At 41.7% G+C, this 18,311-nt stretch overlaps 1 protein-coding gene and 1 long non-coding RNA gene across 4 annotated transcripts in view; one reads left to right on the forward strand and one right to left on the reverse strand.

The window, feature by feature from the left end:
* Positions 1-14,848, forward strand: part of KIAA0930 (KIAA0930 ortholog) — a 92,524-nt gene extending 77,676 nt beyond the window's left edge. For all 3 annotated transcript variants that reach the window (XM_085049750.1, XM_085049749.1, XM_085049752.1), the window contains 6 exons: positions 84-185; positions 601-741; positions 2,807-3,001; positions 5,355-5,517; positions 8,208-8,363; positions 10,004-14,848. In XM_085049750.1, coding sequence (XP_084905876.1) covers positions 84-185; positions 601-741; positions 2,807-3,001; positions 5,355-5,517; positions 8,208-8,363; positions 10,004-10,044 — 798 coding nt within the window. In that variant the 3' untranslated portion in view covers positions 10,045-14,848. The remainder of the gene's footprint in view (positions 1-83; positions 186-600; positions 742-2,806; positions 3,002-5,354; positions 5,518-8,207; positions 8,364-10,003) is intronic.
* The window catches only part of LOC146442924 (uncharacterized), a 300,193-nt gene that overhangs the window by 147,041 nt on the left and 134,841 nt on the right, over positions 1-18,311 (reverse strand). The window lies entirely within an intron of this gene.

Raw genomic sequence — 18,311 nt, forward strand, 5'->3', positions numbered from 1 at the left:
GATTGGATTTGCCTTGTGTTTGGTGTGTCTGTTCCCAAGCACATTTAATTGAGAAGAGGTATCTTTTTCTGCATCTTTCTCAGCAAGTGTTTGCGTCTCCAAGCAAACACCCAATGGACAGTAAAGGAGAGGAGTCAAAGATCAGCTACCCCAATATATTCTTCATGATTGACAGTTTTGAAGAGGTGAGTTCCTTGTTGCAGCAGCAAAGTTTTGTCCTATTCTAATCTTATGTCCTGATTAGCTGTTTTCTTGCATCTTTTGAACAACTGAGGGTTATCTTCTGCTAGTTCTTATTTTATTTTATTTTGTTTTATTTAACCTTCCTCTTTCTTTAATGTTTGAAATCTGAGCTTAAAGCTGGATTTTGGCATCAGTGTCTATGATGGGCTAAAGCAAGACAGGCTGATGTGAGAGCTGCTCATTTCAACGTGATTTGCCTGGAGTCTGTTTATTGAAAGGCTGCAGTAGAACATTCTTCTCCCTTTCAACTTACATTGAAACTGCCTTGGGCCTAAGGACAACCATGAGAATCTGAATGTATTTCAAGCTGAACAACTGCAGTTTGCCTCAAAGTGTTCCATCTTGCATCTTTGGCAGGTTTTCAGTGACATGACTGTGGGAGAAGGAGAAATGGTCTGTGTGGAGCTGGTGGCCAGTGATAAAAGCAACACCTTCCAAGGGGTGATTTTCCAGGGGTCCATCCGCTATGAAGCACTCAAGAAGGTCTATGACAACAGGGTAAGGAGCTTCTAAAAGGCAATATCCTTTGCAGCAATGGTCATCTGACTAGATTTTCTTTGTGGCTGAGGCTGTCAGCTTTTTGTCCTATTAGATCAGCTGCACTGTAGTCTGTCTTTTTTGGCTTTGCAAGTTAGCTGAAAGCCACTGCTTTTGGCTCAGACAGCTGAGGGTGTTCAGACTGGGATATATTCCTCTGCTGTTTGACAAAAGGAGGGAAGGTAGGGATGCGTAGTCAAGAGCATGACACAGGAATAGACCTGAACAACAGTTCTTGGAGCCTCTTCATTTTCTTGAAAGGTCATAGATATTTTTATATTAAGAGAGGGTATGATGTCATGGGAGATGTTAAACTTTGGTAACTACCTTGCGATGAAGTGTATTTTTCTTCATTGTTCTTTGCACTCATGGCTGTTTTCAAAAGACCCCTATAGTCTTGCTGCCACTGAGAGAAGCTTTCTTTGCTTTCTACAGAAGCATTAAATACCAGCACTTTCACCTTCAAATTCAGTTGTTAGTGCTGAAATCAAAAGTCAATAGATGTCTCAAATGGTTTATTATGAAGACAATCCTGAGAGATTTTTAGAAACAAACAGAAGAAATTCCCACAATACCTACTGTGTATGTAAATTTCTCTTTGTTTCTACCCTTCAGGACCTCAGAAGTCCTGAATAATTTCCCTTCTCCCTGTTTTATATGTGAGCAATTAGTCTTCCGTCAGGTTTCTGAGAGAACATGAAACAAAAGTGCTTTCTCTCCCACCATGATCTTGTGGCCTTACATCAGCAGCTGGGTTATTAAAATAAATGGGAATGCAGAATCACTGAAGACAACATAAAAAGAAAGCCCTGCAGTGGAAAGATAAGATTTGATGGGTAAAGTCACCTCACAGCCTAGGAATGTCCTGAGTGACCACACAGCTACTTGACAGTATATTGTTAGATGAAGTAAAATTGTTAACTCTTCAAATACTCCATTATGGCCAGAGGCAAAACTTGAAATTTTACCATTCTTTCTACAGAACAGAAGTAATCTCTCTATGCTTTTGGAAGTCACTTGATTTCAGCTGTTTCAGGGAAGGTTTCGATTGAATACTGGGAAAAATTCTTTTAATGGGAGGATTGTCAAGCACTGGAACAGGCTGCCCAGGGAAGTGGTGGAGTCCTCAATCCTTCAGATGTTTAACAGATGTGTAGACATGACACTTAAGGACATGACTTAGTGGTGGGCTTGGCAATGTTTGGTTAATGGTTGGACTTAATGATCTTAAAGGTCATTTCTAACCTAAATTATTTTAGGATTCTGTAATTCTCAGTGCAATACAAGATTATGAGCTTTTTCATAAACTAATGAAAATTGCAATAAATCACCTAAACTTACGGATAAGTCCTACTTATTTTACTTAGCAAAATCTTGACTGTTTTTGTATTGGTTTGTTCCTTTTTTCAGTTCTCAGTTCAATTTTCAGTTCAGTTGTGCTGACTGGAAATTGAGCCCCTGTGTCTGTTGAGAGGGTTTAAAGCTGTCAGGGTGTCTCGGTGAGCCATGCGGTGCAGGTTAGTTGTGCATGGGGCTGGTTCTTTATATTCTGGCCTTGACAGTGTGGACATAAAAATATTACAAATGACTTGGCACAAAGTAGTGACCAAGTTGTGGGGTGTGCTTTGCTGGTTTGAGGCATCTTGTGCGTGTGTGTCTGTTGCTTTTTGGACTTAAACGAGTGTCCTGACACAGGCTGCAGTGAGTTGTGCACGTGCCTGCCTGTGCTCTCATGTGCCACAGTGTGCAGGTCTGGATCGAAACCTTCTGTTTTCTCTCAGTGTGCCATTGGTAACTCTGCCTTTTGGATGGCTGAAGGAGTTGGTTCTTCTCAGAACCTGTTTTTGTCTCTGTAGAATTGCTTTCCTTTTGGAGATCACTTTAGATTATGACTTAAAATGTTTCTTAGGAATCATTGTCCACTATGGTTTTGAGGTTTTCTTAGATAACTGCTTTCAGAGAATGTTATTTTCAAGTTGTAGAGCTGTTATTACATGTTACTCTCTCCTGTCTTGATGCATTGTAGGTGAGTGTTGCAGCTAAGATGGCTCAAAGAATGTCTTTCGGCTTTTATAAATACAACAACATGGAGTTTGTCCGAATGAAAGGACCGCAGGGAAAAGGACACGCAGAGATGGCAGTGAGTAGAGTTTCCACTGGTGACACTTCACCATACGGGACAGAAGAAGATTCAAATCCAGACTCCCCAGTGCATGAGAGAGTAAGTAGCCGACAGAAATACTGATTTAAGGTGAAGCATGAACATGTTTGAAAGCCAGGAGGCAGACTGAAGCTGGGGTTAACTCACATCGAGGTTCTGAACTTAGGTTTGCCTTTGTGTAATTTGGTTGTACTCAGTATATGAGATGGATTTTTTAGCACAGTTTCCCCTGAGCAAATGCTGAATACAGAAATGACTGGATGATTCATACTTCTGGAGGAGTGCTTTGTTGAAACAACAGCAATCTTGATGCCAGGGAAACTGATGATTCGCTCTGTTTTCTAGAAAAAAAAAATAGATTCCATTTCTCTGTGAGATGAAATTTACCTAGAAATGTGGGATTTGTGTATTATATAGGTTGCTTGCTAAACCTCACAGGAAATGGTGCTGTTAGGTTTTGCCACTGAGGAATACTGCCAACATGAAGCTTGTATAATGCTAAAAAAAAGATCACAGATCCAGATGCAACATCATATTCATACACATGCTTAATTATAATGCAAGTGAACTAAAATGCCAATAGAATCAGACCATAGATGCTGATTTGGCCTTTATTCGATCCGGAGCCTTATTTTCCATTAAGACATTTTACCTCGTTAGTGGGGATAAGGCAACATGTCTTCAAAGTACCTGCACAGACCTGGGCTGGGTGAGTACCCAATGGAGTCTAGCCTGATTTTCTGTGTAAGTGTGGCTAACCTGTATCATTTAAATATCTGCAGAGCTGCTTCTAGAGGCCTCCATCCAGGCAGTGTGGTTTTTGTTTCTGACTTGGTAAAAGGTAACATGTGTTACCAGCACAGAACTTGCTAACTGCATGTTCTTGCTCTCTACAACAGAAATACAGCCTGAAGAAATCAGGCCTGGAGGGCCAACATCGTCTTTTATCTCCAAGGCTTCCAGTGTCAGCTGGAAAATGTCAAATTAGATTTGATAATGTGTTACCACTGCTTTTTGCTAATGGTTTCAACGGTGATGTGTTTGTTTCTGGTTACCCCCATGATGTGATATGAAATGACTCCAGAATTAAAAACAGAGACAAGCACAAATTAGAAATGAGGTGCACTGGGGAGAGGATCAGTTGGGTGTTACAATGCCTTTCTTCTATTTTTTTAACATTAGTGATAGAGGGATGTCGCTGTTGAGCAGCTAGCAGAGTAATGAATGCACCAGTTCTCAGTGGCAAGAAGGAATGACTTTTATTGTTTTGATTTCATCACATATATAGAGTTCTCAAAAGTCACCCAGATTGGTCAGTCAGAAGCCTTCCCCCAGGCCTGATTGGCCAGGCCTGCACTGCCCAATTTCTGGGACACTGTTCCAATAACATCCAAACTTTATCTTTATTTACAAAACACAAGAAAACTTCTCATGGGAAAAACCTGTGCTAGCCACAGAGGGACACCATGGAGTGTTTCTGCAGTGTGATATCAACCTGGCGTGGCTGCCATCGTCACTCCATGTCACCTTCCTCTGCATTTCTTTGGGCAGATATGAGCAATGTCAGGTCCCAGCTCAGGGAGAGTTATGGAGTTGTTAAATTGACTGTGTGAAGAAGGAAGGACAAGAAAAAAGTTACTCACATCCATGAGCAAATTTTTTTTCCCTTTGAAATGAAAATACTAAAATACTGCGATCAAAGCCAGTACATCAGCACTGCATTTCAGTTCTCTCCAAAACAGGTGTACTTGACTTTAATTGTAGCTTACTCAGTGGCAACTACTGCTCTGAAGGAAGTCCCTAACTTGAGTTTCACCACAGACAGTTCCATCCCTGTATTTGTCATCACTTGGACTAACCAAATCATCAGAAGCACCACAGCTTCATTTTCTCCTTCCGGTATTGAAACATAAATTCGGAATTTGTGACCCTGCTCCCCAGGGACATTGACCATCCACAGGGATCCCATGGGACAGCCTTCCCAGTAGGGAAGCTGCTGACTTGTGTGTACCAAAGAAATGAAGATGCATGATTTGAGTGTGTTCAATACTCAAAATTAATATGCTTAATATTCTTAGCATATTAAGTCTCCTGAATGCCAACATGCAAAATTAAGATTGACATTCTTGGTGCTTAAATTATTAATTTTGTTCCTTTATGACTGTAAATCCTTGTTAAAAGTGATCATCTGAGGAGAGAGGTTTTTTCATTATTCATGTAACAGTTGAGGGTGGTGATATATCAAAATATTTTCTGCTTGATGAGCATCTTGAAGCTGAGAAATTCTCTGGCCACTTTGATAATATGGAGCTAGATACCAGTCACCATTCTGATTTTTACACATGTGATTGCCTTGTGGCACATGGAGGGAAAACCAAGACTTTCTCCAGCATTTTTTCTGTTTCCCTTTCAGGTCACTTCTTTCAGCACACCGCCAACCCCAGAACGCAACAACCGCCCATCCTTCTTCTCCCCATCCCTCAAGAGAAAAGTGCCCCGAAATCGAATTGCTGAGATGAAAAAGTCCCATTCAGCAAATGACAGCGAGGAGTTTTTCAGAGACGATGATGGTGGAGGTGAGAGAAGGTTTGACAGCTAAGCAGAGTTGTCTGGAGAGGGAACAGAGCTCTGGAAAGGGATCCCAGTGCAGGGTTTTCAAGAAGGTTTGCAGGTTGGAAAAACGAGAGCTCCACATACAGCCAGTGCCTCTCTGAAAATGAGATTTTTCACAGGCATAAGCATCTCTTTTGAAGGCTGGAGCCCACAATTCCTGAATATGTTAAAACTTCTTATATGTTGACCCATTTCAGAGAAACTGGAGCAGCCAAGATCCTCCCCCTTTCCCAGATGCCACACTCTCTGGGGGCACTTCTCCAGATAAAGTGGGGTAGGGCATGTTCTCAGCAATGAGTTCTTTGAATTCTGATTTGATCCAGAGTTGGTTAAAGCTGGTGAAATTGCATTTACTTCAACTGGCTTTCAATCAGTTCTAAACTGTATAAAGAGAAAACCTAATGAGTTTGTGTGTATAATAGTTTAATGCCTTGTGGAACTCTTCCTTTAAATTCTAGTTGCTCAGCAGGAAACAACCAACAAGACAAAATAATGGAGCCTGACTCCAAATATAGTATATAAATCCCAATCACATCACAGTTTTGTGAGGCGGGAAACTCAAAAATATCAATGCCCAAATTGCTTTTCTTATGTTCAAAACCAATTCCGTCAACAATCTAACTATCTGTTGGCATTCTAACAGATAACAAAAAGGTGATTTCCAGATCACAAGTTCTGTTTGAAGTAGCAAAGATACTGCCTATTAGCAATATTGGACCAGCTTAGCTAATAAAGAATTGCTCATTAAAAAACAAACTGCAGTGATAAATTTAATGCAAAATCTGTGGCAGCTTAAACTGATTGTAGCTAATTCAGGGTTCTATCAATAAAAACCTTCCCTCATCTCTTTTACCTTAATTTGCCCAATCAGAAACTATGCTATTTCAAATGAGATGTGTTTTAGTATGTTTTACTAGGCACAGAGTAGTCTGGGGAGAAGGGCAGCTTTTCCACGTCCAGTTCTGGTTTTGATATCTTTATTTTGAAGGTTGCCCACGATTGAACAGGGTTCAAAGTGTTTCTCTGACAGCCTTCATGAGTGGTGCAGTGCCTGCTCAGGGTTGTCTTGCAGGGTCTGATCCTAGACAGGACAGGATTGTCCTGCAAGTCTGGTCCTAGATGGACATTCTTTTTATTTTCATATCCTTTTCCTTCTAATATATTTATGGAAGTAAACAAATTCCAGGTTTTTCAGGTATTTTACAGCATTCATATAAAATACCAAGAAATTATTTTCTAAGTGTTTTGACCTTATTGTTCCTCATCAAAAAATAAAACGAGGAATTTTTTAACAGCGTATGCTAGGAAGTTTTAATTTATTCAAGGATGAGTTTTCTACAAGGAGTAGTAACTAAATTGGAATTTTTTTACAAATTTCAGAAACCTGCGTGTCCTAGCAGTGCTTGCTTAGGAGCTGCAGTGGTGAAACTCTCTTTGTTTCGGCATGCAAAAGTTCATCCTTGGGTGAATAGTGGTGCAGAGACTTGAGCAGAGATTTGGGTGCATCTTGGCTTTGTAAGTGGAGGAAAAGATGTAGGTTGTGCAAAGATCAGTGATGTCCTTGGTGCAGCCAGTGCTGCTGCAGAGTTGCTCCAGTGCAGACAGACCTGTGGTGAGCAGGACCAGCCCACCAAGGCCCAAGTCAGTGGCTTTGCTGTGTGCTAGCCACACCAGGAGAGTTGTGCCTATTGCAGCTACCAGAGTCACTTGCTTCTGCCCTCATCACCACAGTGCTCCTGACACAGTGATCATACATGGGAAGAGGGAATAGACAGCTTAGCTATATACATGTATAGGGAAGGAGGCTATATATGAAAGATTATCAGAGGTTTTTTTCCTCCCACGTTGTTGAGCATCTTTCTCAGGTAGCTGCCAGCACATATTTTTCTCTTTGTTTGGATCAGGATTTGCTTTCAGTCCCAGAGCTTGGATCACTCTGGTTCAGAAACGATATGTTGACTTCAACATCTGCTTTAAGCATTGTGGAACAGGGCTGAGTTTTACAGGGCAATAGAGCAAAGATTTAAAAACACTCAAAAAATGCAGCATATGACTGTGGGAGAGACCTGCACCTATAAAAAACCCCTCTGGCCCACAGGGGACTCAGTATCTTTTTGTTTTAAAAGTTACTTGGGGACATCTAAATTAATTCTGAGAACAGTGGCTCAGCTGAAGGGTCCTAGGTGTGGCTCAAGGGTGTGCATGGAGGTGTGCAGGAAAGTGGGGCATTAATGCTGCATCACCCCCTGTCTGAATTGCTAGATGTCAATTTTCTTCAGAAGAAACAATTTCTATTTTGTTACTCTGGTGAATTTCTGCATAAGTAACTACTTAATTTTAGGGCTATTCTATGATTTTGTGTATGAGGGAAGGCTGAGTTAGGGTTCTGCTGGTGCAGTGTGGTAGCACAAGCCCTCTCCTGTCGGTCTGCTGTTTAACAGCTGCTGCTGCTACCATTTATTAGCTTCAATGTAAATGGTGAACTCTGTGCTAGGCAAGGTCTGTCTGGTTTTAAAAAAGCAGTTTTGATAGCATCCTGCATGCAATTTATCTCTAAACAATGAACAGGAGGCTTTCGTCTTTTTTTGGGTTTCAGAAGTGTTCCAATAAAGTACAATCCCTTGAGGCTTGCTGTTTCTTCCTGCCTTTCCAGATCTGCACAACACGACAAATCTCCGGTCGCGGTCCCTGTCTGGAACAGGACGCTCACTGGTGGGCTCGTGGCTGAAGCTGAACAGAACAGATGAAAACTTTCTACTCTATGCACACTTAACATACATCACTTTGCCATTGCATCGAATTTTAACAGGTGAATTTTGGCATGCATTGTGCACAGCCTACCTTATTGGGGGATTCTGCTATTAAGACAGAAGAACAAGTATTTCTCTGTAACGCTGCTGTAAATGGGAATTTATTTCAGTTTAGAAGGAAGTACAGATTCCAGTAGAAAATTGGTAATTTGTAATTAAGGATGGATTTTGAACAACGTTTCAGCAAAATATATAATTATTCCTTATGATCATTGAATTGATAGCCTTACAACAAGTTAGCTGGAGTTACCAAGCTCACTCACTCTCACCACAGGCATTTTGGAGTTCACAGAAGCTGTATGGCATGTTTCTGCTTGCTCAAGAGGGTGGCACAAATGCCTCCGTGCTCAAATATTGTCTTTGGGCTTGAACATCCTGAGACTTAATTTGTTGAGCATACGGTTGCAGGAATTGGTGTGTATATTGAGATACACAGAAATAGGGCATGAAATTTCTGGACAGTAAGGCAGAATTTTCATCTGCAGTTTTTCACTACCCACATTTGTTTTAGCTTGACACGTTGTGTAGGCCCTGTTTGTAATCAATGCATTTGTGCCAGTGGCAGCTTTCCAGGAAGCAGGAACATTACATGTCAGGCAGGGTGAAGTGGGAAAGGTGCTCATTTCTCTTGGGTAGTTCAGGAGGCTTGTAATAAGATACTAAGATCCCAAAAGTGACAATAGTGATGACAGTAATTTTTAAAATGTCTTGTTTATTGATAAGACTTCACTCTGATGCTTCTGTCCATGTTGGATAATCACATTTCCGTCACCTTGTCCTCTTATGTCAGGTGATCCTGTCCCTTAGTCATATCTGTGGCCATTCACTGGACTCCCTCCGCTGTGTTTGATTCTTTACAGATGTGGCTGGAACCTTGTGGAGCTGGGGATCAATTTTTGCTCATGTCATCGTCTTTGTACAGCTGTGTTTGATCAGCCTTTTAACTCTGTGCTCCCTTTTCCCATGTTCCTTGTTCTTTGTGTAGCCTTGAAAAGGGCATAACAGCCCAATTTCCAGATATTTCTGTGTACTGCCTTGCCATGTTGGTTTTATTGCCCATGTTTAGAAAGATGCCTGCGATTACAACGGAAGTTTTACAGGTTCATATTCTTTTCCACTTGGACAATATGGAGTTGAGGATCCAAAAAGAGGAGTGGTTTTTATGGCAGCTTTTTGAGTGCAGAAGTGTAGGCTTTTGGGCTATAGAATGGATGAAAGAATTGAAATATTTGTACCCATAGAAGTCTCCTTAAGGGGCTTGGAGTGTTGCATTTCTCCCTTCAAGAAAGGGAAACCCCTTGGCAGCTCTTGTTAATGACACACTTGTTAGTCTGGAAGATATTGCCACTCCCTGTCCAACATATGTTGCTTCACCCCAGTATAAATGATAGTAGATCAGCTGTCCTCTCCACATGATGGGATATATTTGCAGTTTCTTATCTCTCAGTTCCTCCCAGCTGCATCCCAATTAACTGGGATTTTAACAGACAAAGTTGTGTACTTGTCATGTTTTAGATTCCTCGTGGGCAGTGCTGCAGACTATGCATATGTCTCGAGTTCTTGGTGCTTCCTATTACTGTAGCTGCTTCCAGGAGCTTCCTAAGTTGGCTGTGTCTCTTTGTTTCTCTCTCATACCCAGATATCCTGGAAGTGCGGCAGAAACCAATCCTGATGACATAGCAGAGAGCGGGCACTGCCTTGGAGCCTTGTTGCCAAGTGCCTATCCACAGCAGTTTTCCGTGCTAACACTACCATCTAGTGTCAGGAACATAGACCTCCGCAGGAAAAAGGGAAGTCCAGGAATACCAGCCAATCAAAAGTGCCTCTTTCTTCTTTCCTCTGCTGTCACACACCGAATGCCCACATCACTGGAGCGTTTCTGACTGGAAGAGGACTTTCAGCAAGATAAACGAGAAGGGGCTGCATTTAAACTGAGTCAACACTTTATGGACAGTTTGCTATTGTGTTTACTTTATAACTGAGAAGCCAACAATATGTACAGAATGTGTTAAACTTTATATTCTTTGGGAGAAACATTCTGAGAATTTCATAATGACATGCTATTGGACATGGTTCTATAGACTCTGGCCATACCCTCTTCTCATCTGATGGGCCGTGTGTGTGTGTGAGTGCATGTGTATGTGTGTGTGTGTGAGTGTGTGTGTGGAGCAGAGCGGGGAGAGAGCAACTTCCTGCTAAGGGAAGAAAAGGAGAAGATTACATTGCCATTTTGATACATGCAGCAGGTCAGGTCAGAGCTTAAAACAGGCTGAAAATGTTCCCATTTGTCATGTGTCAGTGTTAGGACAGGTGAACTCTGCTGACAGATTTCCGTATCTACCAAAGAACAGCAACATTTTCATCCTCAAGACCTGGCTAAGAAAATGAGCCAGTAAAAAGAAGGCTAAAATGTGCTGCTATAGTAAAGCTGAGGTTCATCTCCAGTACTAATGCTGCTTATCTTTCTCTCAGCTGAGTCAATACCAGTTTGAGTCTAAAGTGAGAAAACAGGAGGCTGTAATTGGTCTCCAGAGGCCTAAAATTTTACTAGTAACCAACATCCTCCTGCATGCACTGGACTTGGGAGTTTGTAGAGTCGTCCTTGCGGTACCCCTTGTAGCCAAGGAGGGTATGGGAGCTGCTTTATATTTGGGCAGCTTTCCCAGGTTCTCAGTCTCTGGTTGTTACAAGCTGAAGCACAGAGAGCTTTCTTGAAATACAAAAGATGGAAATGTAGTTCTGTTCTGAAAAGTGACTAAAAATTGCATAGTGGGAGGTCTGAAAATGGTGCGTCAGGAGCTCTCAGGAAAACAATCTTATGTTTACACATGAAGTGCAGCTCTCTCTAAGCAGCAAAACTGCTGTCCTTGACATTTGAAAACAAAATGATTGAATGCTGAGATTACTGTGCACTGTTTTGATGTGAGCCAGTACATACTTGGGTTTATTTCGGACCGCAGAGCAGTGGGAGGGGCGGTGTGTCCCTTGCGGCACAGGAGACTCCAGCGCACACACACAGGGAGAACGAAGATGCCATTTTTGTCACTTTTCAGACTCTGAGCACCTAAACCTGGTGCTGTGGCATGTGCTCTGAGCCTGGACCTTTGTCTCCCTCATACCTGGTCTTTCCCAAGTGCTTTGTTGTTACTCTCACAGTAGCATCTAATGACTTAACCTCTCAAATAGGACTTTCTGCTTTTTTTCCTCAGGCTAGATTCCATGGGAATAGCTCCACTTCAGCATAAAGGCAGACCAAATTTGCCCTTCAGCCCAACCTGATGGCTCCAGCATGGTAAGGAGGTCTGTCTGTATATGAGGCCAGGCCTGGAAGCTGTCACCTTATCACAACGTGGCGGCCTTTCTTACACCGGCAGCATGAGTGTATGACAGGAACAGCTGACCAGTTTTCAGTTGGCTCCAAATGTGTTGCAAGGCATTAGAAAAATGTTAGCTTTGTCATTACCAGCACAGCCACTTTTCATGCTGCACCCTTGGAATGTTGCCTGTGGGCTGTGTGCACATGAGGGTGTTTCCACCATCTAAACTGGTTGCCCCAGGCTTTCTCCCTGAGCCTGGGGAGAGGTGAAGTCCTCACTCAGCAGCTGAAGTGCCCCCTCAAGTAACTTGCTAGGTAGCCTACCTACCTGGGTGGGTACCTGAGATCTCCAGGTAGTGTGCCTGGCATCACTCAGTACAAATTTTCTCTCTTTGCCCGTGCTGAGAATTAAACCACTCGTCAGCTAGAAAACAAGTCTCTCAATGTGCTCCTTATTCTGCTCTTTCTTACTGCTGGACTGGGCAAATCAGTGCTTGGTTTTCCTTTTAGTATTCATGGGGGAGGGAAGGGAGAGAGGAGGGTTCACATTTGTACTAATCATGACCTTTCAGTCAGGCAGCCAGAGGAACAATTAAAAGGGAAGTGTATCCAGATAGGAACCCCAGTGGTAGGTGCCTGAACACTTCTCAGTGGATAGGAATTCGTGATGCTCCCTTAGTGTTGTGTATTATGTTTAGGTGGCTTAATTTTGTGTGATTTGAAAGACTGAAAAAATCTTGCTGCGTAAAGTTTCAGAGCAAATGACGAATGATTCTAAGCTAGTGCATTAGTTTAAAAGCAGTGCTATGGAAGGTACAGTTCACATCCTACATCTGTTTTTCAGGAGGTATCCTCTGCTTTCTTACATGTATGTGGGTGGATTTTGATGTCTAGTGTTTGAAGGGCTGTAATGTCCTAAAAAAAGTAAATTTATTTCTTGTATCTTGCTAGTGGGATATGCTGTAGATATGTTGAAGACTCACCTTTTCTAGTAGAAAAGGACTACAAGTATGCCTTCATGGACATCCATGGAAAATAGAGGTCAAAAAGTCTACTGAATGTCAATAGTGCTTTTGGAAGCAAAGATGTGCCAGATTCTCAGTTATTCCTTCTCTAAACAACTGTCTTGCACTTCTTATGTATAGCCAGTGGTTCCCATTTTCGGTTGGCAAATTCCACATTTTTTTCCTGCTTTTAAACAAACCTGGAAAATTATAATTTGTTGTCCTTCTGTGGACAGATTGACAGGGAATTTGATCGAAGTTTTGATTGGGTCAGGATGGCACAGCTGGACTCCTAGCATGCTATTGCACTACACCAAAAAAGAAAAGGGAACGTTAATAAGAACCTCTCACCCTGTTAATTTGGAGAATTTTGATTCTGTAGCTCCTAAGCAGTGAACTGGTTTCAGCCCCTGTTGGCCTTGAAGTACTTGCTGCAGATGGAGCTGGCATGTCCTGCAGTGCCATGGAGGCTCTTCGGCTGTATCGTACCAGTTGGAGCACTGTGGGTTTAATTAGTTATGCTGATGTTTGAAGATGCAGCACAGTTAAGAAATTTGGGAAACTTTGCAGAACAGCTTTATTTCTTTTTGGAATCCCACCCGTACTTCATTGCTCAGTTAACTCCTTCAGTCCTTCTGCCCATTCACTCCCTCTGGACATCAAGGCTTACCACTTGAGCTCTTCATAGATGTTGTATATTGATAGATGTCAAATACAAGGATGTGAGTCTTTTCATCCATAACAAGTTTTTCACTGCTCTTAATTCAACCAGTATAAAAAGCTTTTCTTTTTATTTTTAAAATTTATTTTAAGAAAGCTCTTAAATCAGTTATTTTATGTTAGCTGATTATTGCTCTGCCTTAGAGACCACCATGTATGTGACATTACATTCTCTTACTGCCGGCCAGAACAAGGTGGATTCCAAATTTCCTTTTAAAAGAAGATGCTTTTAGAAATGCTATGAGTCTTTCAGCTGTCTTGGCTAAGCCAGTTTGTGTAGGTCCCTGTTCCTTCTCATTTTGTGGTCCTGGTTTTCATTGTTTACAAGGCTTGGGCATGTTGGGCTCTGGATTGCTGTTACTCAGTTTTCTATTTCTGAGCATGGTGCGGTTTCCAGAAAAGGAGAATTGTTTGCACAGGTGACTTTTCACAGTAATGTGTTTTTTCCAAAGTATGTTCATAATTTAGACAGTGAAGTCCTTGACTCTGCAGACACATTTTTTCTAGCAGACCCTTGTGCAGAATCCCATCTGGTCACTGAAGTTCTGTATGGATGTGGAGTCCAGGGAAATAGACTACACTCTTAGAGTATTGACCTGCTTCTTGCTAGTCATTAATTTTCCCTTTCAAGATGATTGCTTGTCCTGCATTTTGTAGTCTGAAGCTTCCATATTAAAGACAGATGTAAGATAAAATCTTCAGAAGTGCCTAAGCCCTGTTGTTACCCAGTGGGGTTTAAGAACAAATTTTTATTTAGGAAAATAATTTATTAGTCTTAAATTCTGTATGTGTTGTGTGTAGCAGTTTCAAGAAATGACAAGTTTATAGTCCTTGGAAGAACAGTGTGTCTCTTATGGACTCACCCTTTGTGTTTGAAAGACTGTCATGGTTTCCAAAGGTCATGGCTGAAAGCTCTGGAAAACGGATTGCCTGTGGTCACAGCAATCAGATGTCTGCAAATGCCTTACCACGTTCTGCAGTGTATGACTGAAAGTGTGTGGTGCTGGTGTGTAGAAATTCTGTGTCAAAAATAAGTGCAGTAGAATGCAGTTAAAGGCATTGTGAAGTAAGTAGCTTTTACACCAAACCTTAAACGAAAGAGTATTTTACACCAGAATGTAGCTGTTTGGATACTTGGTCAAGATAATACAAGTCTGCAAGCAGGTTGCAATGTTGAACGTTCTCTGTGTAAATATATAAATATTCTCAGCCTAATTTTATCATCCTAACACATGTTGCATGGTTTGGGTTTTATTTGCCTCATGAGTCATCAGTGTTGCTTAAAAGGTAATGGGTTGAAAATCGTGCTGGCACTGTAGTGAGCCATTTGAACAAAGAGCAAGGAGAACGTTGTGCACCAAAAATAGAGTTGACTTTGCTTATGGCAGCAGTGAAGAAAGTGTTGGACCCTGCAGCAAATAAACAGACCTCATAATGACCATGACCTCTGTTAGTGGTGTTTTCTCTACTGCGCCTGGTGGTGTTGGAGTTTAGGTGTATTCCAGCTGGTGGCAGGCACCAGTGGTGGAACGGTGCTCTGTGGCACTCATGTAGGAGTGTCTGTCCATTCCAGATGGACACTAGGAGTGTCCATCCATTGCCAGATGGACACTCTTAGGGCAGAGTAACCTCATTGCTCTTCATTCTTACTGCAATTGGAGCAAAGCCCAACTTCTGATTCTGCTACTGAACCTCTCAGTGCTCAGTCCCTTACAACTTGACATTGGATGATGGGGAAGAAGGTAAAAATCAGGGTAGTCCTGAATTGGTTTACAAAATCTTTTTGGATTTTGCCTTTCAAACTACCCTCCTAAACTGATCTGGGGTTTGTTCTAAACTGGATTATGTAGTTGTCAACATTTATGTTTGTGTAGTGTAATAGTGAGGAGTGATGGCTGTAATGGTTCTTCCTGATTAATTCAGGAAGAACTTCAGTGTGGATTTGTGCATTGTCACAAAAATGAGATTATATTTACATCTGCACTGCTTGCACTGCCTTAAATTGTGTGTACTGGCAGGAATCTGCCTTGATTTAAAGACGTGCAAGGCACTGAATCCTCCCTCTCCACTTGATTTTTGTGATTTACATTTCACAGTTGAAGAAACCTTCAGGGGATTTCTCAGTCAAAATTAGTTAAAATAAAACACTCCTTGAACAAATGTTGCCATCTATGTCCATGAGTTGATGTGCTGATGATTCTATTTCAAGGAATCCCAGACCAGGATGTTTTATGAATCCATGTGCTAGGTAGCAACATCTCTCCTAAGCCATGCATGATAGCTTGGAAATGTGTGGGGTGTTGAGGAGAATTAAAACAGAGCTTAGGGGATGTTCTTTACATAGATATTTGAGCAGACTGTTGGCAGTGTTGTTCTGTAACTGCACATACAACTGGGCCAGAATCTTAGCTGGTTGGGAAATACTAAAATATGGCTTTGAAACAAACTGATTTTTTCCTTGAATGCTTTAAGTTGACAGGTTTCAGAAGCAGCCATAAAGGAGAGGCACTATTTAAATTAGTACAAAAGGTAAAGAGCAGCAGAACCTCACGAGTGGTGGTAAGAAATCTCCCCTGCTTGGTTAGTCTAAGAGTTTGGACAGGAGAAGGTTTGCTGATTTTGGGTTTGGTTTTTAATCCAAATGCTGAGGGGACAGAACACTGCCATGTACGTATTTAAAAAGCTTTCCCAACTGATGCCTTAAAGAACCTGGAAATAAAAGAACACACTTTTGAGAGAATATTAGTATAGGAGGTAATATAAAGGCTGGCCTTTATTGGAGGCCTCCAAGGAGCAGATACAGAAAATGCCCATAAAATGCCTACCTCCACATGGGGTGAATACAGTTTTATATTTAGCAAATTAGCATATTTTACAAAAATCACCAATTAGAGACATAAGAGGAGAGGTAATTTCCCCCGATTCTACCCCTTTCTAAGTCTTCCCCCCTCAGATGGGAACTAAACTTTGTTTATAAAAATGTGTCTCAAAGAGACCTTGGTTCCCAGGAAGAACCAAGATAGGATAGGGGCCTTGTACCCCCAGCTTGGAGCTCTGGAATATATTTTGTCTTTCTGCCTAGGGAAAAGTACTGGGAAAACTATCTACGAATACAATAATAGGCTACAAATATATGTGCAAAGAATACGGAGAATGTATAAAAGGGAAACAGCAAAAATCAGTTTGGCATCACAGCTTTACTGACTTAATTTCTTGAATATACTCAAAGACAAACATGGGTTTGACAGTGTGGCAGTGCATCTTGCTCTATGGTGTCTACTTTGGACAGTGAACTCTTGTTCTTTTGTCCTGGAGTGTTGTGTCCCACCTGGCCACACCTGGAGAGATACTCCCAAGAAATACCCTAATAGTGCTTGGCACACAAGTTTATTGAGGTCTGATTTTACAAAGTAAAATTACACTTTGGAGATTATAGAAAAATTAGGCGTCTTTGCTAGCAAACAGTTACTTGTGTACTCTTCTCAGAAGTGTGTGGCTCCTGAAACTTGTAATTGAAAGTTTGCAGAAAGCAAAGGAGGAAAATGAAGGAAGACTGTGGGTCTGATTTGCCATTAACAGTGTAGATGAGAATCTGGGAGGGGCTGATGCTCCTCAGTTAAGAAAACATTAAGATACATCAAGGAAAATACAAGTTAATTCAAACTCTGTCCCCAGCTTGGTTCCTCACTGAGGTAAGTATGAGATCTAGTGATTTCATTGTAGGAAATAAATAATTTATGCTTGGCTAAGCCAGGAAACTCTTCCCCAAGACAAGCTAGTTGGCTTTTCCTAGTAGAGTTAATGTTGATTAATGAGGGGCTGGTATGAAAATCAAGGTAGATGATCCACTCTATTTTTCAGACAAGCCAGAAGGGCTTGTGTGCACAAACTGGATTTATTTGTATCAGGTACATGCCCTTCCACTGCAGAAGATAAAGTTTACCAGCCATACAGCTGTCCTTGGACTTTCACACAATGTGTACCTCATTGCACCTGCACAGAAAGAAGGATCATTTGGCAAAACCTCCTGGTGGGAACATGATATGAGTGTGAGGGGTGGGAGAGGGTGAGGAGGTGCCTCTTCAGCAAAGCAACTGGGGCAGCTGCTTCCCAGGCAGTGTGAGCTGGAGCTGCTGCTGGAGCTGCTGCTGTTCCATGGATGAACTTGAGGTAATGACATAAATGTGTGAATAAGTGTGCAGGTAGTTAAACTGCATGTTCCTGAATTTACTTCAAAGAAACTGATTCAAGGAAAATGGGAGTAAGTTTTAAACCCCTTTTGAAATGAATGGAGCTGGCTGATAATTGTTTGAAATACCAAATTTTCCTGCACAGCTCAGTGGAGAGCACCTGTGCTGCAAAAAAGCTTTGTCTCAAAACATTAGCTCCAGCTACACTGTTTCCCTGTTACCTGTTCATGCCAACATTTGGGTGATTCTTGTGACTCATGAATTAGTATTTTACAATGTGTGCTGACTCAGCTTGTGCTCTTCCACCTCCCATCCCCCCCACATGTTAAAGTGTGGTTATGATTACAGTTGTGTTTTTCCTGCTGGAGCAATATTGCTGTGGAGATTCAGCAAAAGCAGTTTACAAGTCTACAGACTTTCCGAAGTCCCACACTCAGCCTTTAATTCTGGTGCAACCATTGTTTTCATCTAAACCCGACTGGAAATAGTGAATGCCTTAAGCCTGTACTGAGTCTAGAGGGTTTCTCACAAACCAATGAAGAAAAGAATCACTTTGGCCTGACTTTAGGATAGTGCCTCTAGGCAAGATCTAAAGTAAATTCAGCCAGGGTCAGCAGGTAAACCCAGATTATGTGGCTTCTAAATCCTTTAATATTCATGTGGAGGGTTTAGAGCTCACTCTCTGCAGTCACTACCAGCATGTGAGCACTGCTGTTC

Source organism: Lichenostomus cassidix, chromosome 1Ab, assembly GCF_008360975.1.
Source record: "Lichenostomus cassidix isolate B80296 chromosome 1Ab, HeHo_3.0, whole genome shotgun sequence".
Taxonomy (NCBI): Eukaryota; Metazoa; Chordata; class Aves; order Passeriformes; family Meliphagidae; genus Lichenostomus; species Lichenostomus cassidix.